The sequence below is a fragment of the Erpetoichthys calabaricus genome, chromosome 7, assembly GCF_900747795.2.
Source record: "Erpetoichthys calabaricus chromosome 7, fErpCal1.3, whole genome shotgun sequence".
Lineage (NCBI taxonomy): Eukaryota > Metazoa > Chordata > Cladistia > Polypteriformes > Polypteridae > Erpetoichthys > Erpetoichthys calabaricus.
This window is the reverse complement of record NC_041400.2, coordinates 33,477,253-33,503,852: the sequence shown is the minus strand read 5'-3', so window position 1 is coordinate 33,503,852 and position 26,600 is coordinate 33,477,253. Positions and strand designations below refer to the sequence as shown.

The 26,600-nt window shown below is 38.9% G+C and overlaps 1 protein-coding gene across 1 annotated transcript in view; it reads left to right on the top strand.

The window, feature by feature from the left end:
* The window catches only part of cntnap3 (contactin associated protein family member 3), a 603,541-nt gene that overhangs the window by 417,324 nt on the left and 159,617 nt on the right, over positions 1–26,600 (top strand). The window contains exons 9-10 of the mRNA XM_028804840.2: positions 4,428–4,577; positions 6,050–6,221. Of these exons, the coding sequence (XP_028660673.1) occupies positions 4,428–4,577; positions 6,050–6,221 (322 nt within the window). The remainder of the gene's footprint in view (positions 1–4,427; positions 4,578–6,049; positions 6,222–26,600) is intronic.

Here is a 26,600-nt window from a genome sequence, read left to right as displayed (position 1 = left end):
TACATAGCACCAAGAGCAGATGCACTTGAGCATTAAAGGTCAATGTATTTTTTAAATGAATGACCCAGGGTAATTTCATATAGTGTACCATTTAATTTAATGAACATAATACATTAATGAAAGTGTTTATGGTCATTGTAAACTATGTTTATGTATTTTAAATACTTTTTTAAAACTCAATATTAAGATAACATTTTAAAATATAAAAGTAGGTATGATAGCCCATGTGTAAACCAGTTATCCTAGTTAGAGTCTCAGAGAGCCTGACATGATCCTGGCAGAAAATTTTCAACATGGAAATCTAGCTATCCCATCAAAAAACAGCAAATAGAAAGTGAAACACCAATGGAAAATTAGAACTATCTTTGTGGTTTTTGGTAATAGAATGAAGCTGAAAGAAACTCCTGAAGAAAGAGAGAAATTAAACTCCACAAATTAGAAAAAGCCTAGGACTCAAAGTAATCTGAAGTGCCATCAAATGTAAAAGGCCATTGTATGTTGTTTATACTGAATTTCCTAAATAAAGTGCTTGCTCAGAGAACAGAATTTCCAAAATGGTAGCACTTTTGGAGGTTTTGAATTTCTAAATATTATAATTATAACCATCTCTAAACCCAGAATAAATGCCAAAGTATATAAAAGAATATTATTGTTAATGTACACGTGTGTTTACATATACAATGGATTCAGACCTATTCACTTTCTGCACATTTTATTGTATTGTAGATTTAATTTTAAAAGAATGATTTCCCATTTTTTGCCCAACAATCTACACTCAATAGCCCATAATAACAAAGTGAAAAATTAAAAATCAAAAATTGAAATCTCTTATTCATCTAAGAATTTAGACCCTTAATTTAGTACTTTATTGAAGCCGCTTTGGAAGCAATTACAGCTTCGAGTATTCTTGGGTAGGTCTCTAAACAGCTTTGCATACTTGGATTTGGGCAGTTAATTGCATTCTTCATGACAGATGCTGCCAAGCTCCACTAAATTGAATGGGAAGCGTCCGTAAACTGCCATCTTCAAGTCTCTCCACAGATGTTCTATGGGGTTTAAGTCTGGGATTTGGCTTGGCCACTTGGGAACATTCAGAGACTTGTCCTAAATCTACTTCAGTGTTGTCTTGGCTGTATTCTCCAGGGCATTGTCATGCTGAAAGGTGAGCCATTGCTCCAGTCTAAGGTCATGTGCACCTTGGAGCAGGTTTTCTTTAAGGATCTCTCTGTATTTGGCTACATTCATCCTTCCCTCAATTCCAACCATCATGGTAAGCACTCTTCATAGCATGATGTTGCCGCCAGCATCCTTCACCGTAGGGGTGGTACTAGGTAAGTGATGAGCAATGTCAGATCTTCCTCAGACATAGTACTTGGAGTTCTGCCCAAAAAGCTTAATTTCAAGAGTGCCGTCCTTCTAGCCACACTACCATACACACATGATTGATAAAGTGCTGCTGAGATGTTAGCATGACCATTGAGTTCTTGGTCACCACAGTGACCAAGACCCTTCTTGCCTGGTTAGTCAGTATGTTCAGACTGCCAAATCTAGGAAGAACACTGGTGGTTCTAAAATTATTCCATCTCACATATATTGAGGTGACTTTGCTCTTGGGAACACTCAAAGCTTTAGAAATGGTTTTATACCCTTGCACTGATCCACAGTTTGATCACAGAGACCTAGAGAGAGTTCCTTGGACTTTATGGCTTGGGTTTTGTTCTGACATGCGATGTGAATTGTGGGATGTTACTGTATATACACAGGTGTGTGCCTTTCTAAACAATGCCCAATCATTTCAATTTGAGACAGGTGGACTCCAATCAGGTTTTAGACACATCTCAATGAGAATTAAAGCAAACCGGATACACCGCAACACAATTTTGAGTGGCACAGCAAAGGGTCTGAAAACTTACATAGAAATGAGATATTTCAGTTTTTTAATTTTAATAAATCTGGAAACCTTTCTTAAACATGTTGTCACTTTGTCATTATGGATTATTGAGTATGCACTGATGGGCATAAATGATAAATGTATGCATATAAAATTAAATCAACAACACAATACTGTGCACAGAAATTGATAGGGTCTGAATACTTTCTGAATCCACTCTGTGTGTGTCTGTGTGTGTGTATAATTTCTTTTTATTGTGGTCTACAAGACCTATTTGACAGAGTCCTATAGAAAAGTTGGGGCACCAACCAAGCCATCCTGTTTAATGCACAAAGCAAATATTATTATGAGGTCAAAAGAAATAGTTAATGTGGTGGGCAGCAACTGTAATAAAGGCATTTCACCTTGAAAATCGGCCTTAAAATGTCTCTCTAAAGGCTGGGTCAAGCATTGGGGAGCTCCACACTGCTTGTTGCCCTTTCAGGAATGTCTGCTTTGTGTGGTTCAGAAGGGGCTTCTCTGACTCAGTTGCCCTCATTGGGCATCTTCTTGGCACTGTGAAGGAAACAAAAGGAGACAAGACTGTTAGGGACAGCATCCCTTCTTGTCCCAGTGAGGGGTGTGTGTGCATTTATGTATATACAATATATACTGTATATATATGTATATGTGAGTATGCGTGTGTGTATATATACTGTATATATATTGTGGAAAGCAGCCCGGACACAGACAGACGGACATCGTATTAAGTCCCAACACACATTTATTTACAACTATTTACAAGTCAATAAATTGCACAAACCCAGTGACACAACACCAATCACCCCCAAAGTCCAGGCCTCTTTCCACACTGCCTTTCCTTCAGACCGCCTCCTTCTCTCCTTCCAGACCTCGTCCTCTTCCACCCGACTCCAGCCCTGAATGAAGGGAGGCGGCCCCTTTTATTGTCCCCCAGATGTGTTCCAGGTGTGCTCCGGCAATCTTCCACCGACACACCCCAGTGTGGCGGAAGTGCCGACTGTATCCCCGGAAGCACTCCGGGTGTCCCTGCTCCTCCCCCCCCCTCCCCCAGCACTTCCTGTTGTGGCAGAAGTGCTGAGGTCCAGGGCTGCCAAGGCATCTGGGTGCCCCCTGGCAGTGACCACGGATCCCTACAGGGTTGAGCTTCAAAGCTCTGCACCTGTGGCCCCCAAAGCAACCAGGGCGGTCACCCCCTCATGGTGTGGAGGAGACGTGAGCCCTCCTCCGGTCCTCTTAGGCGTCCTGGCTGGGTACCACCCCCAGCCACGTGCCACTAATATATATACAGTATATGAATGGAAGAGAAGGTCTGTGATACGGTTTGCATATTTGCAGCTGGAGATCCACGAAGGGAGAAAAAAGAATCACGTATCATAAAATAGTTTTTTTATTCCTGAGCTTTATATATATACACATACTGTGGCGTGCTGCTCAGACACAGACAGGCAGACACAGATGGTTTCAAACCACACACACGTTTATTATGCATACTATTATTTACAAGTGTGCACACAACCCAGTGCCCCTGCACCAAGGACCATTAAGTCCAGGCCTCTTTCTCCAATGCCTCTCTCTCCGACCGCCTCCAGTCCTCTCCTCTGAGCTCTGTCCTCTTCCACCTGACTCCAGCTGACGAATGGAGGGAGGCGGCCCCTTTTATGTTCACCTGGCCGTGCTCCAGGTGCCTCCCAATGAAGCACTCCTGGGTGTCCCTGGTAATCCTTCTGCCAGCACCTCCGGGTGTGATGGAAGTGCTGACGTCCAGGGCTTTTCAGGCATCCAGGCACCCCCCTGGTGCTGACCACAGGCCCCTATAGGGTTGAGCTTCCATGTTCTGTTCCCGTGGTCCCCATACCAACCAAGGCGGCTATGTATTGTATGTATTGTATGTATTTTTAATACATACATACACGTACTTCCAGGGAAGGGATATAACACAACCCACTTGCCTCTGTGGGCCATCCTGCACACTAGACACATGTTTATATTTGGGGGTAACTGGTTCATTTCCCATCCTTTGTACCATCACTATACATTCCTTCCACAGCTTCTGAACATTCATCTCCACTTTCTGGTCTCTCTCTCACTCTCTCTGCAGTTAAACCCCTTTCTGTCTCATTGACGACTCCTTCTTCAGTTAGTCTCTGGAAATGAGGATGCCTCATAGCTAATATTTAGGATAATCCACTTTGTTATTGTATTCTTCTACTTCTGTACTTCTGAACTCATTAGCAGCCTCCATGATCATATACAGTACCTTACCGTCCATAGTGACATTTCTTCTAACTAACTAGCACAGCTATGTGCAATATTATTCTGTAACCTTTCTGCGTATAGTTGGGGCCTTGTGGAGCTTCTTCCTGTGGTGTTCTTTGTGCCAGCAGCTCTTATTCCGTTCTGGCACACACCTTAACTAAAATATTTTCTTTTAATCATAAATGTTAACAATATTGACCTAAAGTATTAATTTCCATTTAACTGCATTTACCTAATTTTTTTTTTCATTTCTTTGTAGGAGTGGCTCTCAGTGATGGCCAATGGCATTCAATAGAACTTAGTGGAAGGAGAAACCGTTTAATTTTAATTATTGATAAAGATGTTTCAAATGCATTATATGCCCAGTCACCATTTCATATGCATTCAGGAAGTCATTACTACTTTGGAGGTAAGCAATTTTACAATAATCCAGATACTCAAATTTACATACTATGGCTAAATTATTAGGAGCTGATGTAACAGGAACAGACTGGATTAGTGTTTCATAATAACAATGTGAGTGCAGATGTATCAGTTTGATCCCTTTCTTTAATTACACTTTTTATCTTCCTGTTTTTTTGCACAAGGGCGTGCATTTATAATGATATTGCTGCTGTTGTCTCATTTAGTAGAGAAGAGTGCATTTTCTGCCCATCTTATGCTTAGTCTTGTAATTTTCTAAATGGCCAAGTAAAAGAATTCCATCTGTTGCATAAAGCTGTTTTACTTCAAAATTCTCTGATTTGATTTTTTTTATTACTTCCTTTTCTTTTTACTTTCATGACTATGGATTAGCAAATGAGTGGCAACATAGCTCAATGGTTATTACTATTGCCTCATCTTCAGAGACTGGGATTTGGTTCCTACCCTAATGTCTCTGCTCTCTGTCTGTGCAGTTTGTCCACTTCTTCTGAGTCAGTGTGGGTTATTTTCTGCTTTCATTGTTTTTTCCCCCCACGGTGATATTCAGGTTCAATTAACTGCTAACTCTAAATTGGTCTGGTATGATAGAGTGTGTGAGTGCACACTGTAATGGACTGGGGTCTTTTGTGGAGACGGTACCTGAGGCTCCAGGTCTATACCGCACTGTATGTGGTTAAATGGCTTTTGGAAATGAAGGGTTGAATGGCTGATTAGCAAATAATTTAAAGAGAGGAGAACCCTTAACATGCAGTTTCGTCAAAAATTAAAAATTGCTTAAAATTCAAAAATATATTTTGCTTTTGTCAGTTATTCAGAACACATGTAATCAAGTTCTGCAGTTTCTTACAGAATAGTCATAAAATGAATGCAGGTCAGTAAATATAATTAGGGAACTTTCTATGAACTGAAATGAAAATGTGCATCCTTACTCAGACTGTGGTGCAGGTCCCTGATCTGTATTTATACAGTACATTTATATATATAGTTTATACTACCATACACGTATATAACAGAATAAATGTATAAAACAGTTATTTCACATATGCAAATATATACATTATAAAAACTGTAGTATTACAGAAAGCAAAGCTGCAGAGTAAATGTCAAGAAATAATATGGTACATTGGCCAGAACGTCTGACTTTTAAATGTCACACTTTTCACCAAAATGCCAAGTCCTTAGTCGAGAATTCTGTAGTCAAGCCAGTTTTTCAGGTGCAGTAATTACTCTATGTATCAAAGCATTTTCTCAGATTCTTTAGATTTTTATATTTTTTGGACACCAAAGCATGGTAAAAATGCACCTGCAAAGAATGGGTTGGCAACTAATTATGCAGAAACGAGACTCTCCTTAGTGTCGTTGTGCAGTCACTTTTTCAGAGTAGGTACTGTACTGCTTTTTATACATGTTCACTTTTCATGTCTCATGATTTTATCTTGTTTTTCATGTTTCCCATAGGTTGTCCTGAAGGTATCAATAGCCACGAATGTCAGAATGATTTTGCCGGCTTTAAAGGATGCATGAGGCTAATCATTATAGACAACCATCCTATTGATCTTATCCAAGTGCAGCAAAGAATAATTGGAAATTTCAGTGATTTACAAATAGACCTATGTGGAATTATAGACAGGTACAGTGATAAAAATTATATTTTACATTTATAATCCCTGCATTGGACTAAGTGTATTTGACAATGTAACATGTTTAGATGATCATCAGCTATATTACCCATCGAATACTTTTAATGGAATAAATTTTAAAATATTTGCTATCTCTTGCTGTACATGTACCTTCTTCGCAATTCCTCGATGACTTTTAAATTTTGTAGGCAGTTGTTTCACATTTGAAAATATATAAAGTAGAAAACTGTAGTATTACAGAAACCAAAGCTTCAGAGTAAATGTCTTGTACAGGATATCTGATCCTCTCCTGACCAGCACTTCCTCTCTCTGCTTTTCAGACTCTGTCTTTATTTTCAAGGCACCTTGTTTGCCTCCTATCTTTTACACTTCCTGTCTTTGAAGGTGACTGTCAGCGTGCCTCCTATGGCATTACCTCTGTATGTGTCCATCTTTGATTGTGCCATTTTGATTGCATCATCAAAGCCAAACTGGCCAATCAGATTACTCAGAGACGGAACACATACAGACCCCACCATTTTATTATATTGTAGTAGTAGTAATAATAATTCTTTACATTTATATGGCATTTTTCTGACTACTCAAAGTGCTTTTTCCATAGTTAATAGGTAGCCACTTCAACTACCACTAATGTGTAGCATCCTCCTGGATGATTCAGTGACAGCCATTTTCCCCAGTGCGCTAACCTCACATGAGCTATTAGGTGGTAAAGTGGTGAGAGAGAGAGAGACAATCAGAGATGGGGGATAATTAGGGGGCCAGAATGACCAGGCTGTGGTGGGTAATTTAGCCAAAACATCGGGAATGACCCTACTCTTTACAAAGTGTGTCCAGGGATCTTTAATAACCACAGAGAGACAGGACCTCAGTTTTATGTGTCATCAGAAGGACGGCGGCATTTGTACAGCACAGTGTCCCCATCAATGCAATGGGGCATTAGGAGCCTCACACAGACTACAGGGTAACGGCCCCCTACTGGTCTTACCAACACCACTTCCAGTAGCAACCCAAGTGTTTCCTAGATGGTCTCCCATCCAAGTACTGGCTGGGCCTGAACAGGCTTAGCTTCAGGTGGATAACCTCTTCTGAATTGCCGGTGGTATGGCTGCTGGATAGTTGATAGTCATTTAAGAGTGTTAGGTATCCAGGCATTGTCCAGGTTTTTGGATGTGTAGTGAAATACTGTTGGTATGTTTAGCTAGTAAAAAAGTTGTGCATTTCTGTTTTCTCTTTAACAATTTTAATTATTTTTTATTGTTATTTTGATGATGTTATTGGGTCACCTTTTGTATCTGTATTTTGATGGCAGGCCTCATGATAGTGCTGTTAACAACAGCTTCTTATGACCACTATGTGATACTGGAAAATGCAACATATAACATCATCAAGATGATTGTACTGTATTTAAGGTGGACACCTACTAGTCTTGGTATATTTTTGGATTTATGGTGAAAATCTGTTGGTATCTTTAATTAGTTTAAAAAAAATCAGAGAGACCAGAAATTGGAGAGGAATGTTCAGAAGTTGTGGAAGGAATGTATAGTGATGGTACGAAGGATGGGAATTATTGATTCATTGTGATCTATTGAATCTGCATTTTGATTATTTGCATTGGCATGTTGAGCGGCAGCGACAACATTGTTGTTGATAACAATGCCTCGAAACTGCCGTGTGATTTTTGGAAAATGCAACATGGGATGAAATTGCAAAAATGTACATTTTTGGATTTGTGGTGAAGTACTGTAGTTTAGTGTAGTTGTTGGGAGGCATGGTGGCATATAGGTAGTATTCCTGAGTTGTACTGTAGTATAGAGAGCAGGTTTTGTGTTCCAGGTCCTCCCTGCATGGAGTTTGCATGTTCCCCCCATGTTTTGGTAGACTGCCAACACTAAATTGTCCCTAGAATGTGTGTGAGTGTATTCTCCCTGCGATGGACTGCCGCCCTGTCCAAAGATTGTTTGTACGTTGACCCTATGTATTCTGGGATAGGCTCCACCCTCCACTGTAACCCTGCTCAGGATTAAGTGGGCTCAGAAAATTGTACAGTATGGTACGGTTGGTGTATTTAGAAGAAGGGAAAAAAAAACTTTGGGGAACAACTTTACATTTTTTGGTTTTTTTTTAATTATTGCTTTATGCATTGGGCTTTGGTTACCATGGCTAGTGTGTCCTTGATGGTAGACTTTGCCTGTCTGACTACATTTTCCTCTCTTATTGTTAACCCTTTGTCTTTTTGAGCTCTTCTTTCACAGGCAGAACAGGAACAGTATTAGCTGTCATTTTAACACAGTTATTAATAAATTCCCAAATGCACCACTGACAAATTGTTTGGAGAACAATTTTGGTTTACTATTAAAGACAGCAACCAGAAACAATAGGGGTGGGCATCTGCAGCTCAAAAGAACTCAGAAATACATGTGAAATATCACTGTTTATTTTAACACCAAATGATATGAGCGTCTTTAATCAGACTCCAGTTTTTAATTGCTAGGAAGTTTTTACAAATTAATTGAGTACCAACATCAAAAAAGATGCAAAAATGAAGTGAAACTGCAAAAAGTCTCTAATATAAGGTGCAGAAGGTTCACATCCACAGGAAATAATTAACTCTAATGAGCACCCCAGCATGAGTGTAACTCTAATGACATGCTGGATCAAATGAAAGGACTTCTGTATTACAAAGATGTCTGTAGCCTTTAAGTCTGAGACATTATGAACATGTAAATTACCAAAGTAAGAATCATGTTGTAATTAACTGAAACAACTGGTAAAGCCTGGGTTAAACAGCGAGTCTGGCTAAGAAGGCCAGTAAACAGTTACAAGCAAACACTGATACACCACAGTTATTTCAAGCAACTCAAATAAGGAAAAATGGCCGGTGCTAACATTTCTTTCTTTATTTTATTAATAATGCTCACAGTTGCATTGTTTATCCCTCATCTGATGGTTTCTGAGCAAACACAATAAGAGTAAAATATTACAAAGTTTGTTATTTAAAGACCTCACTGCTAAGTTAAGCTAGACACGGCTTATTACATGCCAGCCTTGAAGAAATGTCAAATGTGATTAGAGACACTGTAATGAGATTATTAGAGTTGCTGCTGTGCTCTCTTTTTAGTTTATTAGCATAATTAGAAGTATTACAAACCATTCTTCTAATAAAAATATTCCTTATTTGGATTCATAATACCAACTGCAAAGCCTAAGTAACTTTCATTTACAGGTAAGTTTATTCAACAATACCTAAGGGGTTTCTGGCTGTTATTAAATACTGTAACAGAGTTATATCAATTAGGATGTAACCATTCCTTGTGGAAAAAAATTGCATTTTACTCTCATATAAAGTCAATGCAACAGTCAGTTTTAAGAGGTGTATGTTTTCTAAACTTTTCACCTGTTTTTTTAAATGCAGAGAGATATTCTGTTATTTTCCAGTTTTACATAAACAGCATAAATATAATTTATAATAAAGTAGAAAATAAAAGAATAAGGGGGATGTGCAGAGGTGTAGTAACTACAGGGGGATAAAATTGATGAGCCACAGCATGAAGTTTTGGGAAAGAATAGTGGAAGCTAGATTAAGAAGGGAGGTAATGATTAGTATGCAACAGTATGATTTCATGCCAAGAAAGAGCACCACAGATGCAATGTTTGCTCTGAGAGAAATGGAGAAGTTTAGAGAAGGCCAGAAGGAGTTGCATTGTGTCTTTGTGGACCCGGAGAAAGCATATGACTGGGTGCCTCGAGAGGAGCTGTGGTATTGTATGAGGAAGTCGGGAGTGGCAGAGATGTACGTAAGAGTTGTACAGAATATGTTCGAGGGAAGTGTGACAGTGGTGAGGACTGCGGTAGGAGCGATGGATGCATTCAAAGTGGAGGTGGGATTACATCAGGGGTCAGCTCTGAGAACTTTCCTATTTGCAATGATGATGGACACATTGGCAGATGAAATTTGACAGGAGTCCCCTTGGACTATGATGTTTGCTGATGAAATTGTAATCTGTAGTGAGAGTAGGGTTAAGGTTGAGGAGACACTGGAGAGGTGGAGATATGCTCTAGAGAGAAGAATGAAGGTCAATAGGAACAAGACAGAATACATGTGTGTGAATGAGAGGGAGGTCAGTGGAATGGTGAGAATGCAGGGAGTAGAGCTGGTGAAGATGGGTGAGTTTAAATACTTGGGATCAACAGTACAGAGTAACGGGGATTGTGGAAGAGAGGTGAAAAAGAGAGTGCAGGCAGGGTGGAGTGAGTGGAGAAGAGTGTGAGGAGTAATTTGTGACAGACGGATATCAGCAAGAGTGAAAGGGAAGGTCTACAGGACGGTAGTGAGACCAGCTTTGTTATATGGGTTGGAGATGGTGGCACTGACCAGAAAGCAGGAGACAGAGCTGGAGGTGGCAGAGTTAAAGATGTGAAGATTTGCATTGGGTGTGACGAGGATGGACAGGATTAGAAATGAGTACACTAGAGGGTCAGCTCAGGTTGGACAGTTTGGAGACAAAGTCAGAGAGGCAAGATTGTGTTGGTTTGGACATGTGCAGAGGAGAGATGCTGGGTATATTGGGAAAAGGATGTTAAGGATAGAGCTGCCAGGGAAGAGGAAAAGAGGAAGGCCTAAGAGAAGGTTTATGGATATGGTGAGAGAGGACATGCAGGTGATTGGTGTGACATAGAAAGATGTAGAGGACAGGAAGATATGGAACAAGATGATCCGCTGTGGCAACCCCTGTCGCTCTGCCACAGATGTCAAACTGTCCAGCTCCATGCCTACAATAGACCGTGCCTTCCTCACCAGTTTATCCAGGCGTGAGGCGTCCTTCTTCTTTATGCTGCCTCCCCAGCGCACCACTGCGTAGAAGAGGGCAATCGCCACAACTGTCTGATAGAACATCTGCAGCATCTTATTGCAGATGTTGAAGGACGCCAGTCTTCTAAGTAATGGAATGAATGAATTCTATGGGTGTAGTTTACATACTGCAACATAGCAGATTCTCAAAATCCATCTAATCCAGTGCTTCAAAGGCATTGATAAAACAGATACAGATTAATTATTTTGAATAAATGGAAAAATGGCGTATGTGAGGACACCAGTGGAAATTATTCAGATGTTGATTTAAGGGTAAAGCCAGGAAGCCCATCTTTTCTCAAAAGGTTTGTGGGAATCTGGAATAAACTATGTAGTCCTATAGTTGAAGCACAAACCTTGGCATCCTTTAAGAAGTTTCTGATAAGATAGTGAGACAGCTTAGCTCTTAGTTAAACCATAGATTCTTAAAGTATGGGTAGATTGTTGTCTGAATTTGGTTTTTGGTCTGCATTGATTCATTCCATGGGAAAGGGTCTTGTACTATTTATGGTTTGTCTTGTGATGGGTCACCACGGGCAGTTAAGCAAACGCAATTGTTCCACTATAACCTGTGTTTGCGATTCTCTAAGGGGGACAAGGGATGACTGCTGGTGGCAATTCTTCAAAGATGAAGCAGGATGACTGCTGGTGATGATAATCAATGTCCAGATGGGGGATGATGGTCGGCAGTGATTTTGGGTTTCAAAGATGCAACAAAGACAAAATAGGGTCACAAGGAAAAAACGTTTATGAACCGCTGAGCCAAAATAAAAAGCCTGATGAACTGAATAGTCTTCTCTTGTTTGTCAAATTTCTTATGTTCAAAAGTGCTTTCAGATCTTAAATTCACAATTCCTGTAGTTTGTTGTGCTCTCACCAGAGTGGGACTATGTACAGTGCCTTCTCAAAATATTCAGACCCCTTCATGTTTTTTACATTTTGTTGTGGTACAGCCTTATACTATATTATTTAATTTCACTCAATATCCCCGAATGACAAAGTGAAAATGGGATTTTAGAGAAAAAAAACAAACCACTGATAAAGTCTTGTGCTATGTTGGCAGAAATAGGCCCAGGTTTGGAGCCAGCTGTCAAGAGGATGCCAGTTCATCACAGATCATCCTCACTCACAGCAGGCCAACTAAGAAGTTCCAATCAATTAACACAAATGCACACACACACACACAAATATACACACACATACACACACATCTTTAAGAGCATCTTGAAACATGCAGATGTCATATAGATGGTGGGGGCTGAGATTAGAAAATTTGCTGCTGAAGCTGCGAGGTAGCACTACTAATATTTATTTACTGTTTAACAACATTCACACTGGATCATATGCAGTAAGACTCTTTATAGCATTAATATGAGCACAAATAAATATCAAGTTTGAAAACATTGGAATAATGTGTCAGAAATACTAGTGGGTGCTCAAAAAAGAATGTGGTATTGGTTAATACCAGGAGGAGCATGGAAAGGACACATCATGAATACTGAATAAAGCACTGTGGTAACTGAGAAATTTTTTGAACAAGAGAAGTTATAGTACTGCTAAGCTTGGTACACCCCATTGTAGAGTCTGATTGAAAAAAATGAATAGCTGTGGATAGCAAAGGTGAAAAGTAAGACATTTAGCTGTGAGTCCATTCTTTCATACACCCCTCTTTGTATTCAGCTCGATACATAGATCCTCTTTTCAGTTATATATATTAAGTTCACTAATTTTCTAGTTCATGTCTGGTCAGATCAGGTCAGGTTGGGAAGTGTACACAAGTACAGCGCATTGCTGCACCCACCACATGACGAAACAACTCGGGATCCTGGTTGGCAATCTCCCAGGCAGACACACGGTCCAGTCCCACCCTCCAGAAATGACTATCTATCTACAGCAGCCAGGTGTTACGTGGGCATCCCCTTGGCTTGGTCCAGCACACTCGGGTCCTCAACAATGAGTAACACGAGAGCCAGATCACCCTCTGGGAATCACGCCACATGGCCGTAGTGCCGTAACTGATGCTCCCTCTCAATGAAGGTAATGTGCCTCATTTGGGACTCAATGAGCAACTGCTCATTCAACACAAAGTTTAACCCAAGGATTCTCCAAAGATACCCAGTACTGAAGGAGTCCAGTCTTCATCTCAGGTCATTGGATAGCATCCATATCTCGCAACCGTATAGCAAGACAGGAAACACCAGGTCTCTAAAGACTTGGACCTTCGTCCTTTTGCATAGATATCAGAAGCGTCACACACACCTTTCCAGCAACCTCATGAACCCCCATGCTATCCCAATCCATCTACTGACTTCATAGGAAGAGTTGCCAGACACATGAATGTCACTGCAGAGGTAATTAAAACTCTCAACAAGGTCAACACTGTCTCCGCAGACAGACATACTGCTGATGGCTGTTCCTAAGAAAGCCCTGGATCTTGGTTTTTATTCAGGACATTTGCAAGCCCAGACACTCAGACTCCTCGCTCAGTCTCTCAAGAGCCCCAGTTGGAACCTCCATTGACTCTGTGAAAATCACAGCATTGTCAGCAAAGTCAAGATCAGCGAATCTTTCTTTACAGCCACTGGCCCCCACAACCTTGCCCAACACCCATTCCATGCTTGCATTGAACAGAATGGGAGCCAAAACACACCCCTGATGGACCCTAGAATCAACTGGGAAAAATGCAGAGATCTATACTTTATGTCAAGCCCTGATAAATGATGGGTTCCAGTTCTTGTTTCTTATGTAAGAAAATCTGAGTATGACTGCACTGTGCTTTGATCTGGCATCCCATCCACAAGGTTCTAGCTGGTGGCAGGTGTTCCGACAAAAAACAAATTAAGGCAGAGGAAAAAAAAATTTAGCATGACCAAGAGATGGAGGAGACAAAAATGATGGTTAAGAAATAATATGTTGAGGTCAAAAAGTGAACTGAACCTACCATGACCAGCACATTAATTAAAGAAAAAAAATGTCAAATATATACACAAAGGATCAGTCGTAGTGCTGTGTAAGTTTGTTTATGGATTGAATCCAAAATCTTGGCTGCCAGGAGGAGTGCATCATCATCCTAAATACCTTTCAAGCAATAACATCATGATTTGCAACTCCCTGGAATCACACGATGGCAACCGAGTCCCACTGCTAATCAGTAAATGGCCACTGAGTCTGAAAGAGTAACAAAATGGCGTCATTCAAAAGAACCAAAATAACTGAATCAAATGATAAGATAGTAGTGAGAATACACAGTACAGAAATAAGTGCAACATTTTCTCAAAATCATTATAACAAGATAGGCTCCTGCTCTTCAAGCCATTAGAGTGGTGGCTCTGAGGCTAGTGATCTGCACTGGCAATCGGAAGGTTGCCGGTTCGAATCCCATAAATGCTAAAAGGGACTCTGCTCTGTTGGGCCCTTCAGCAAGGCCCTTAACCTGCAATTGCTGAGCGCTTTGAGTAGTGAGAAAAGCGCTATATAAATGCAAAGAATTATTATTATTATTATTAATAGACATGGACATAGTTGGATGGATTTTTAGCCTGTGCATGTATTCCTTAGCTAGTGTGACTGAATGGGATGCCTTTTGATTTGCATGTGCATATGAAAGGTTCACTGGCAGAACAAGTGTGTGTTATGAGTATGTGGGTGTGTGTCTGTCTTGGCTGATCTCATGTTTGTTCATCATGGGTGAGCAAATAAATCAGAACTGAATGATGGATGGATAGGTGGATTGTAATCCATCTTCTTAAATAACATTTAAGTTTTAAACAGATTCAAGCATATAGCGGGATTACCAAATACTTGCACAGTCTTAATGAGTTCTAAAACGTAAGCATATTACACACTTAATTAGCACTTTATAGGTACAGTATGAATATTTTCATTAACATATAGTATTTTATATATATATTATATATATATATATATATATATATATATATATATATATATATATATATATATATATATATATAATGTATTGTATATTTAGAAAGTCAATGACTTTCTTTTTGGATAAATGGCATTACTGCAATAATATGGGGATCTGACTGGTATGCATGTGACTCCTCTTTACTGATTTCTTTTTTAAGGGTCTCACTACAGTAAATGCAAAAATATTTTTCAACTGTCATATAAAAGGCAAAGCAAATTCCAGCCGGAGAATCTTTATGTGAAAAGATATGCAGTGTTTTAACAAGCTGACTTGTGAAATATAAAAGCGCTGTACTCTAGGCACCTGTTATGACTTTGATGGCACTGCATGTTTACTACAATGGTGATTGAGTGACTTTTATTTATTTATTTTTTTTTTAACTTCTTGTGATCAAATTTTTTATTAGTCAGTTTTTGGACAATTCTTAAGTCAAAACCTCACATCTTCCTCCCACTCAGAAATCCAATCCATCCCTCTAAAGAAGGTCACAGGGATTTTCAAAGATTTTTCAAAGAACTATCTGAGCATTTACACAGCAGGCTTCATTGGGGGGAATATAAAAGTATAACCACTGTAAAGAGGAAAATCAGAAATCACGATCACAGCGCTGACCACTGACCATCCAACTCTGGACCAACCGCACTTCAGATTGTTGGGGCCAAATAATATATTGAGCTACACCACTGAAAGTTCAAGCGGGATTAAGCTAAACAAAATAGATTTCCAGAGAGTAAAGGAAATGTTAGGAATTGGTTTTATTTTTGAATTTTTTACGATCTTTCCTGTAATTATTTTCGTCTTTTTGGGGCTCTTTTTATGGCTTGTACATTGGAGAACACAAATCTAAGGTTTTTTATCTTATAGGTTAACAACATTTTTCACATAGTTAAAATATCATTAATGTTTTATTGCCACTATCAGTTACCTATATAAGTAGCTAGTTAGTGACTCCTTTTGTTTATGGTGGTCAGGATGTTGCTCTGTGACACATGATGACATCAGCTGTGCGATGGCATAAAGGTCATATTGTGCGTTTTTGGATGTAAACGAAACATCTTGCTAGCATGTGCTTTATTACTCACTTTCATCTTACTAAAAGAAACATTTTGTTATGATTACTTGACTACAACTCTGGGCACTGCCAGGGCTTTCATAAAGAATAGCTTGACTTTTCGGCATTGATTTTTGGCTTATTGTTCTGACAGTGTTTCATCATCTGGTCCTTTTTCACCTAATATCCTCCTTTTATTGAGATGTAACAAGAAAGAGAAACTGATATCCAACAATAAAAAGTGAAAAGTAAAACAAAGCAGCAAATGTGATAAAATGACAAATATAATAAAAGCAACAAATAACAGATGTTAATAAACACAGGAAAATTACCTCAAATCCTTTGAACGAGAGCAATGGGGTCATCCGTAGTACCCAAAACCTCAGAAATTTAAGAGTAACTTGAGTGTTTAACAACCCTCCAACTGATGAAACTGAATTTTGTTAACTAAATGAACAAGTCAATTGATTTATGTGAATACAGTTTAGATAACAGAAGCAGGATAAACACCTATCTTCACACCAGGTACTAATCACCCAGGAAGAGCGGTAAAGGAGAAATGGATTCTGGAAGTGAGAGATGGGATGTTTGTCTGGAAATTATCAATGACTTTATTAGTTTGCTTCTGGTCATCATAAATTAAGATGAGTTGAAAACAAAAGAAATGGTTGCAGTCTTCATGTTTACTGTTGTTTGCTGTTGTGATTTAGCCCAATGCCAAAATTGGGAAATACTTGTAGTCAGAAAAATCCAGGGCACAATATACATTTTGAGTTAATTTTTTTAATTAAAAAAAACAAAAAAAAAACAAAAAAAAAAAACACATCTTATATATAAATGTCTATGCATGGAAGTGTGTGTGTCTTTCTGTCCGGCCCGGAAGTGTGAGGCTACCTCATGAAGCTCAAAGAGCCAGGAAGGTGGCCCCAAGTTAATGTGTCGGAAGAAGAATGAGGTATTAACACGTCCACGAAACGAAACAGCCGACTCTGCATTTCAATTTTTTTCTGACGATTTCAATAATTTCTAAGAGCCCAGGCTTTTTACAACACAGGCTTACGCAGCTAGTATAAAATAAAAAATTAAAAACAATAAGAAAAAAACAAATACAAAAAATGCTTAACTGGAAAAAAATATATAAAATTACAATAAAAAAATACATCCATCCATTTTCCAACCTGCTGACTCCGAACACAGGGTCACGGGGGTCTGCTGGAGCCAATACCCAGCCAACACAGGGCACAAGGCAGGGAACCAATCCTGGGCAGGGTGCCAACCCACCGCAGGACACACACAAACACACCCACACACCAAGCACACACTAGGGTCAATTTAGAATCGCCAATCCACCTAACCTGCATGTCTTTGGACTGTGGGAGGAAACCGGAGCGCCCGTAGGAAACCCACGCAGACACGGGGAGAACATGCAAACTCCACGCAGGGAGGACCCGGGAAGCGAACCCAGGTCCCCAGATCTCCCAACTGCGAGGCAGCAGCGCTACCCACTACGCCACCGTGCCGCCCCATAGCTTTTTCAAAAATGCAATTTTCAGCATTTTCCTTTATATTGAACATTAACATTATTTCTACAATTTCTACCACTCCAGTTTAGTTTAATTAGTGTTCAGGGCTTCAACCAGGTCCTTAAAATCTCTTTATCATGGTGACTTTTAATTTTTATTAGTGTCCCAAATTCCAGCAAGCTCTCTTCCTCTGCTAATCTTAAACTTTTTTAAATGTATGCTGGACAGCACTGACATTGACTTGAAAACATTGCTGAATAAAGTCAAGCACAATAGCATACTTTTCTACTACAGATTTTCTTCATGTTGTCTAATCAATGCAGTATTTTATCCATTGACACGCTGACATATTGTTATTTTTTCAATCTCCTGTTTTCTCAAAGTTCAAAACCACAGATGAAAGAGATAAATGACAAATCCAGAAATTCAAACCCTAAAATTGAAGTCAAAGTGTAGAGCAAGAAATGCTTAAAAGAAGACACATAGTTGGCAAATGAATTTGATCTTGTATAAACTAGAGGTGGGTGGTATAGCGGATCCATGGCTTAACAAAATGTGGACAGTTTTGAAATAATCGTGCCTCAAAGAAGGAGCAGGCTCTGATTGGGCATGGGTGTGCATGAGTGCATTTCACCCTGCAGTTAACTGGGGAGCACATACAAATGCGGAGGTGGCCAGATCAGTTAGCCACCTCAATGGTGCCACGGTGGGAACAGCTCCTTGTACCTGCATCCAATTAAATAGGCAGTATAATGAGTAGCCTGCATGGGGCAAAAGGGAGAGAAAACAAAAAATGAGAAGGAAAAAGTAAAGAGGTGAAGAGAAAGAAAGACGGAGGTTAAGTAACGGGAGAGAAGGCAGGTGGTAGAGAGGGCCAGTGTGAGCATACATGACGGAGAAATAGAGGCAAACAGCCGGGAAGGAGAGCCCTTGGGAGACTGTGAGGCCAACGCTTGGGCCTGCTGTAATGGATTGCTCCAGCTGAGCAATTCAGGGATTTGGAACGATCAGGAATATTGTGTATATGTCCGGGAAGGCAGTAAGAGTCAGAGAGAGAGCATTGGGAACCTTGCTGAGAGCCATTGGCCGCAAGGACCTGAGCCTGGGCTCTGATGGGAGGCCCTGTTGATGAGCAGGCAGGGACCCGGGCCGGTTGAAAAGGATGGCTGTGGCTATCGGTGGGGCGACTCATCTGTTGCCAGGTCCCATCTGGGGTTATCAGAGGAGGCGTCGATTGAAAGCATTGCACCAGGGACTGAACTAAGAAAGGAAAGATTCCTGCCTATGCTTTTAAACCTTGTTTTTTGAATGGAAGTATTTATTGGATTTGCTTTTAACCTCCACATGTTCACTGACTTTTATGGATTATTTATTTATTGAACACGTTTGAACACTGCACTTTTTACTTTGAACATTGTTTGTTTTGATGGTTTTAATTAAATCACTTTGGCACCTTTATGCACCTACTCCTTGCTTTGTAAATGTATCCTCATTTGCCTGGCTCATCCCTTGGTTACGTTCTTGACGATGGCGGGTTCAAGAGGCTTGTGGATGTGACAGGACCATGGAGCCAACCAGCATTGTTACAAGGTCTAAGAGGTAATTGTTATATAGTTGTATCAAGGAAGACACCCCAGTGCGTATTGGGATGAATTTCCATGGTAATGAGTGATGCAATATCCACAAAATGGCATTGAAATTAATGTTAAATTCTAATCTTTTGAAAAAGGTCTCAAAACATCAGAAATATAAGTTGTGGGTCAGGAAACCCCAAAAAATAAGTATAACTCATTTTTAAAGCTCACTAAAAAGTAAATATACATGTGAATTACAACAAGGGCAATTTATATTATATTATTATCAAGGGTCTGGGAGTTGAGAACAAGAAAATAGCATAAAATCATATGTCCATTGGCTACTGAATGTCACATGGCCTTCTTTTTGTTGTTTTCTCGAGTATCACTCCATCTTTACTTTGACCTTTCTTAATGGTTCAAGAGGTTGAAGAGAAGAGTCCAATAAGCTATTCATCCCACAAAACAAAAAAAAAGCATACATTGTTGTGTAGGCTGTGACAAAGGATAATAATGCACACTGCAGTGCACTTGGCAAGACTTACCAGCAATTCATAAACCTATAAAGAGGCTTCAAAGGTAGCTAGTTTGACCCATTGATCTCTGAGTAAGGAAATAGAAAAAAAAATATTTGGCAGCTTTCGTGAATGAGAGTGAGCACAAAGGATGAAATTCTGCAGATTAAAGCTCAGATCACAGAGAAGCTTATAGTTCTTCCAGGGTCTTTTCAGACTGACAGTAAAATGCAATCCATTGAAAAAATAACTTTAAAACAAGACAGCATTTAAGAAGCAGCACTGTTTCGTAATGAACATTTAGAATTTGCTGACTTTGTTTTTGGCTTTTTTTTTTTTGTTTTTGTTGTTTTTTTTTTTAAAAACTAATTCAAATTAAGTAAAGAGTAAAGCTGACTCTCCCTAATATAAAAAGGCAGATATCCTTCATTTTTTACTTCAGAATGAGCCCCATCTTGTACTCAATATGTCTTAGCCAGCTACAACACCCACTGTTAGAATAAGTGAGTTTGACCCCCTAAGTCCCTGCCATTGCAAAACAATCTCAAAACATGGTGATGTGTCATCAACATGCTTCAGTGCTTAAGTGGTATTGCACAGGAGACAAGTGGTGCCTGGTTTACTCCCAACTTGACAGTAATCTTGGTTTCATCATACCAGAGATTCTTGTATCTCACAGTCTGAGAGTCCTTTAGGTGCCTTTTTGCAGACTCCAAGTTGGCTTCCATTTGCCTTTTACAGAAGAGAGCCCTCTGTCTTGCCACTCAGTCATAAAGCCCAGATTGGTCCTTCTGGAAGTTTCTCCCATCTCCACATAGGTTATTTGGAATATAGGTAGAGCGACCATCAGGTTATTGGTCACATCTCTTACCATGTTCATTCTGTTACTATTGCTCAGTTTTGCTGGGTGGTGAATTCTAAAAAGACTTGTGGTTGTTACAAATTTCTTTCATTTAAGAATTATGGAGACAACTGTGCTCTTGGAGATCTTCAATGCTGCAGGAATTTTTTATAACCTTCAACAACAACAACAACAACATTTATTTATATAGCACATTTTCATACAAAAAGTAGCTCAAAGTGCTTTACATAATGAAGAAAAGAAGAATAAAAGACAAAAAAGAAATTAAAATAAGACAACCTTAGTTAACATAATAAGGAGTAAGGTCCGATGGCCAGGGTGGACAGAAAAAACAAAAAAAAAACTCCAGAAAGCTGGAGAAAAAAATAAAATCTGTAGGGGTTCCAGGCCACGAGACCGCCCAGTCCCCTTTGGGCATTCTACCTAACATAAATGAAATAGTCCTCTTTGTAGTTAGGGTTCTCACGGAGTCACTTGATGCTGATGGTTATACAGACTTCTGGCTTTTAATCCATCCATCATTGTTGGAACATCATGGTGCTTTTGGTAGATGGTGGTGGCACAAGCCACCACCAATAGGACACCGGAAAAGGAAACAGAAGAGAGAGTAGGGGTTAGTACAAATTTTGAATGAATAGTTATTATAATGAATTGGATATACAGAGTGTCAGGGTTAAATTACAGTGAAGTTATGAGAAGGCCATGTTAAAGTAATGTGTTTTCAGTAGTTTTTTAAAGTGCTCCACTGTATTAGCCTGGCGAATTCCTACTGGCAGGCTATTCCAGATTTTAGGTGCATAACAGCAGAAGGCCGCCTCACCACTTCTTTTAAGTTTTGCTCTTGGAATTCTAAGGAGACACTCAGTTGAGGATCTGAGGTTGCGATTTGGAATATAAGGTGTCAGACATTCCGATATATAAGACGGGGCGAGATTATTTAAAGCTTTATAAACCATAAGCAGAATTTTAAAGTCAATTCTGAATGACACAGGTAACCAGTGTAGTGACATCAAAACTGGAGAAATGTGTTCGGATTTTCTTTTCCTGGTAAGGATTCTAGCAGCTGCATTCTGCACTAACTGCAAACGATTGATGTCTTTTTTGGGGAGTCCTGAGAGGAGTGCATTACAGTAATCTAGCCGACTAAAGACAAACGCATGAACTAATTTCTCTGCATCTTTCGATGATATAAGAGGTCTAACTTTTGCTATGTTCCTTAGGTGAAAAAATGCTGTCCTAGTGATTTTATTAATATGCGATTTAAAATTCAGATTACAATCAACGGTTACCCCTAAGCTTTTACCTCCGATTTGACTTTTAATCCTAATGCATCCAGTTTATTTCTAATAGCCTCATTGTATCCATTATTGCCAATCACTAAGATTTCGGTTTTTTCTTTATTTAATTTGAGAAAGTTACTATTCATCCATTCTGAGATACAGGTTAGACATTGTGTTAGCGAATCAAGAGATTTGGGGTCATCAGGTGCTATTGATAAATACAGCTGTGTGTCATCAGCATAGCTGTGGTAGCTCACGTTATGTCCCGAGATAATCTGACCTAATGGAAGCATGTAGATGGAGAAGAGCAGCGGACCCAGGATAGAGCCTTGTGGAACACCATATAGAATATCATGTGTCTTTGAGTTATAATTACCACAACTAACAAAGAATTTTCTCCCTGCCAGGTAGGATTCAAACCAGTTTAAGACACTGCCAGAGAGGCCCACCCATTGACTAAGGCGATTCTTAAGAATATTATGATCAATAGTGTCAAATGCGGCACTCAAATCTAAGAGGATGAGAACAGATAAATGGCCTCTGTCTGCATTTACCCGCAAGTCATTTACTACTTTAACGAGTGCAGTTTCTGTGCTGTGATTTGTTCTAAAACCTGACTGAAATTTATCAAGAATAGCATGTTTATTGAGGTGCTCATTTAACTGCATAATGACTGCCTTCTCTAGAATTTTACTTAAGAAAGGCAGGTTAGAGATGGGTCTATAATTTTCAAGAGCAGAGGGGTCGAGATTATTTTTCTTAAGTAGGGGTTTAACTACCGCAGTCTTAAGACAGTCTGGGAAGACCCCCGTATCTAATGACGAATTTACTATGTCAAGAACATTATCAATAAGCACACCCGATACTTCTTTGAAAAAATTTGTTGGTATTGGGTCAAGGGCACAGGTGGATGGTTTCATTTGAGAAATTATTTTATGTAAATCAGGTAAATCTATCCTAGTGAAAGACTCTAATTTATTTATTATGGAGTACTGGGGTTTCGGGGGATCCTTAGTGTTGGGGAGATATACTATGTTATTTCTAATATCATTAATTTTTTGATTGAAAAATACAGCGATAGCCTCACAGGTTTTACTGGAAGTACTTAGGAGGCATTCCTTTGAGTTACCTGGGTTTAACAGATGATCAATTGTCGAAAATAAGACTCTGGGATTACTAGCATTGTTATTTATAATCTTAGAGAAATAGCAGCGCCTCTCAAGACGGGCTGTGTTATTGTATTCTGTTATTTTAACTTTTAATATCTCATAGTCAATAGTTAGTTTAGTCTTCCTCCATTTACGCTCAGCTCTACGGCATGTTCTCTTTAAATCTGACACTCTTTGGGTCTTCCAAGGTATAACAATGCTAGAAGATTTTTTAACTGTCTTTTCAGGTGCAACTATGTCAACAGCAGCCCTCACTTTAGTATTAAATCTTTCCACCCTTACTATTTACATTCTCCTCGCTATTATAGTTGGCACTATAAACGGACTGATTGGTTAGAATGTTTTGTAAGTTTTAAAGTTGCTGATGAGTCATAGAAGCGTTTTTTAACAATATGCTTCTCATGAGTGTTTTCTTTCATTATTTCTATATTAAAAAGTAGAAGAAAATGGTCTGAAAGGACCCGTATCAATGACCTGCTTTATATCAACTTTTAGTCCTTTAGTAATTACTAAGTCTAACGTATGACCTGCTTTATGTGTAGGCTGATTAACGAGCTGTCTCAAATCAAAAGAGTCCAGGAGGTTCATAAATTCTTTTACTTTTTGGTCACATTGATTATCTACATGAAAATTAAAGTCGCCGACTATTAAGAGTGCGTCATAGTTCGTAATTAAGATTGACATCAAGTCAGAGAATTCCTCAAAAAAAGACGCGTTGAATTTAGGAGGTCTGTACACGGATAATACTAGAACGTGAGAATCTCCCTGAATAATAATGGCGAGATACTCAAAAGACTTGAATTTACCAAAACTGATATTTTTACATTTTAACCTGCTACAGTAAATGTTTGCTAGCCCTCCACCTCTCTTTCCTTGGCGATCAGCACGAGTAAAACTGTAATCCGGAGGCGCAGATTCGATTAAAACAGCTGCGCCATCTGATCTGTGCCTCAACACAATCCTGTCCCTAACCTCTGATGTCAATTCCAAGCTTGGTTTCGCTCTGACACACATTGTCAGCTATGGGACGCTCTAAAGAAAGGTGCATGCCTTTCCTAGTCATGTTGAATAGATTGAATTGACTGCAAGTGAATTCCAAACAAGGTGCAGAAACATATCAATGGGATGAACCTGAGCCACATTTTAAAGTGTCACAGCAAAAGGTTTAAATACTTGTTTCGGTGTGATATTTCACTTTTTAATTTCTTAATAAATTTGCGAAAATTCCTAAAATCAAAGTCTGTAACATATTAAAATGTGAAAAACGTGAAGGGATCTGAAAACTTGCTGAATCCACTGCATGTGCTAAGAGTACAGATTCCTCCCTTACAGGACTTTGCTTATGCCCTTTTAACAAAAGCCTTCTGCAAAGCATTCATTAACTTATAGATGTTTGCACCGTGGAATTTCATGAACAGTCCATGTATTTCCTCAATTCACTTCTTCAATTGCAGAACCAGTTACAAAATGATCAGGTCCAAGGCTGGAACTGTTACTGGACAACATTACAGCTTGTTACATGACATACTTAAGCACACATCCATACAAATTCATGTGGGCCTATACAGAGTTGTCAATTAACCTAACATGCTTGTTTTTGAGATATCAAGTCAAGTCCCTATTCTGTCAAATCTGTATGACATTTTATGTGAATATACTACATGAGAGTACTCTCTGTGCCATTTTAAGTGGGCATACTAGAGACCCCTCTAACCCTAACAAAAAGACAGATGGTAACAGACCTGCTAATCAAGCCCAATTTTGTAGAACTGTGAACAAGCAGCTCTAACCACTGGATCAATGAGCATCCCAGATCATAAGCTGATGCGTCTAAAATATAAAGATAGTGAACCTGAATGCTTTCACCCAATCCTGTAGTAATACAGATGATGAAAATAGCCCTATTCCACTTTCTATATTATTATGGAACACATGTGTGACACAGCCCTGGTCTTAAAAGGTGAATCCTTAGGCTGTGTAAAATAGTGCCCACAACAGCTGTCTATTCATGCATTTGCAAACCCCCTTAATCAAGTTCAGGATTACTGAGCACAAAGCATGTCGTGGGAATATCAGGCGCAAAGCATTAATGAATCTTGGACAAGGGATGTGCAGAGTCACAGAAATAAATAAATGATAAGCAAGCAATTAAATGAATAAACTTTATTGGTCCCTGTGGCAGATTTCCAATTTTCTTCTGTGATGACTCATCAAAATGATGACCAAAACTAGGCACTAAAAATATTCCCAGGAAAATGGTCAAAAATATTATTTTTCCCAGTATTTTAGACCTTCTACTTCTCTTCAGAGAGCACTTGGCCCGACTCACTTTCTGCTTTAAAGTGACCATATAAATATGTGATAACATGATTATCTCTAATGAAGGATCCATTACAAACACTACTATCTCTTTAAATTCCTTTCTTCTGCCCGCTCCAACAAATAGCCATAATCAAATCCATTCCAGGCCACTACTGTAAGAATCAGTCAATGCAGGATAAGGCTGGTTCATCTCCAGATCTTCAGCCCATCTCACCTAACTTAAAGCACATTGCCACATTCAAATAGGTCTTAGCTGAGGTTCAGTGTGTTAGTTGTCCACTGTTATTATCCATTGCTGCTACTATTAGCAGTCAACAACAGCCAATATGTTGATGATATGGTATGGAACATAATTAAATTGAAGTAAATTAATTGGAATGAAGGTAACTGCACCAGTGGCAGTTCATCTAGTACAGTGGTTCCCATCCTTTTGTCCTAAAAGGACTACTTTTCTAGCTACGGTATACATATACTGTAAATTGTGGACCACCAGCTCATACAAAATGTTGAAATGCCATAAAGCCTTAATTGTTTTTATTTAATAGATGAATAGGCATATATTCAAGAACACAAGCTGAAAATAAATTATACGTAGAATTCATTGGTTACATACATACTGATTACAGAAATATTGTCTAAGTACTCTATAATCATAGAATTTAATGATAAGAATTACAAAATATTTAGAGGGAGCCTTGTGCTTGCATTTCTATCTCTAGTCGTTCAATATCATGCTTCACAGAAATTAAAGACCACGTCAAATGTGGTTCTGCTTTTTTTTCTCCATAAAACTGAGAACTAAAAATGCAGTTTTACATGTGTAGGATGAGTGAAAGTGAAGAAGTATTTTATTTATGTTAATAATTCAAAAGTTCACATTTTACTTACTCATTTAAAATGGATTGGTTTAAAAAAGCATTATTAAAGAAACACCAACTACTGAAACATTCCACAATAACCAGTACAGCTCAAACATTTACAACTAAGCAATACTGGTGGGGGAGGATAATATAAGCCTGGGGGTTTAAAACTTTTTAATATGAGGACCCAAATTTAAAAAAATTAATACCATACTGAGACCCAAGAAGAGAATTATTACCATGATGACTTCTAGCCCCATTTAAGCATAAAATTTGCCATATAACACAAAAACAAAGAATGTTCTCTTCCTATCAAGCATGAATTGAGAAAAGTGGAAAGCTAACACATTGTTAAGAATATAGTAATTATCATTCAAAACAGGAAATAGATTTGTGAGGTATCTCACTGCCAGTGCAAATACTTAGTGTT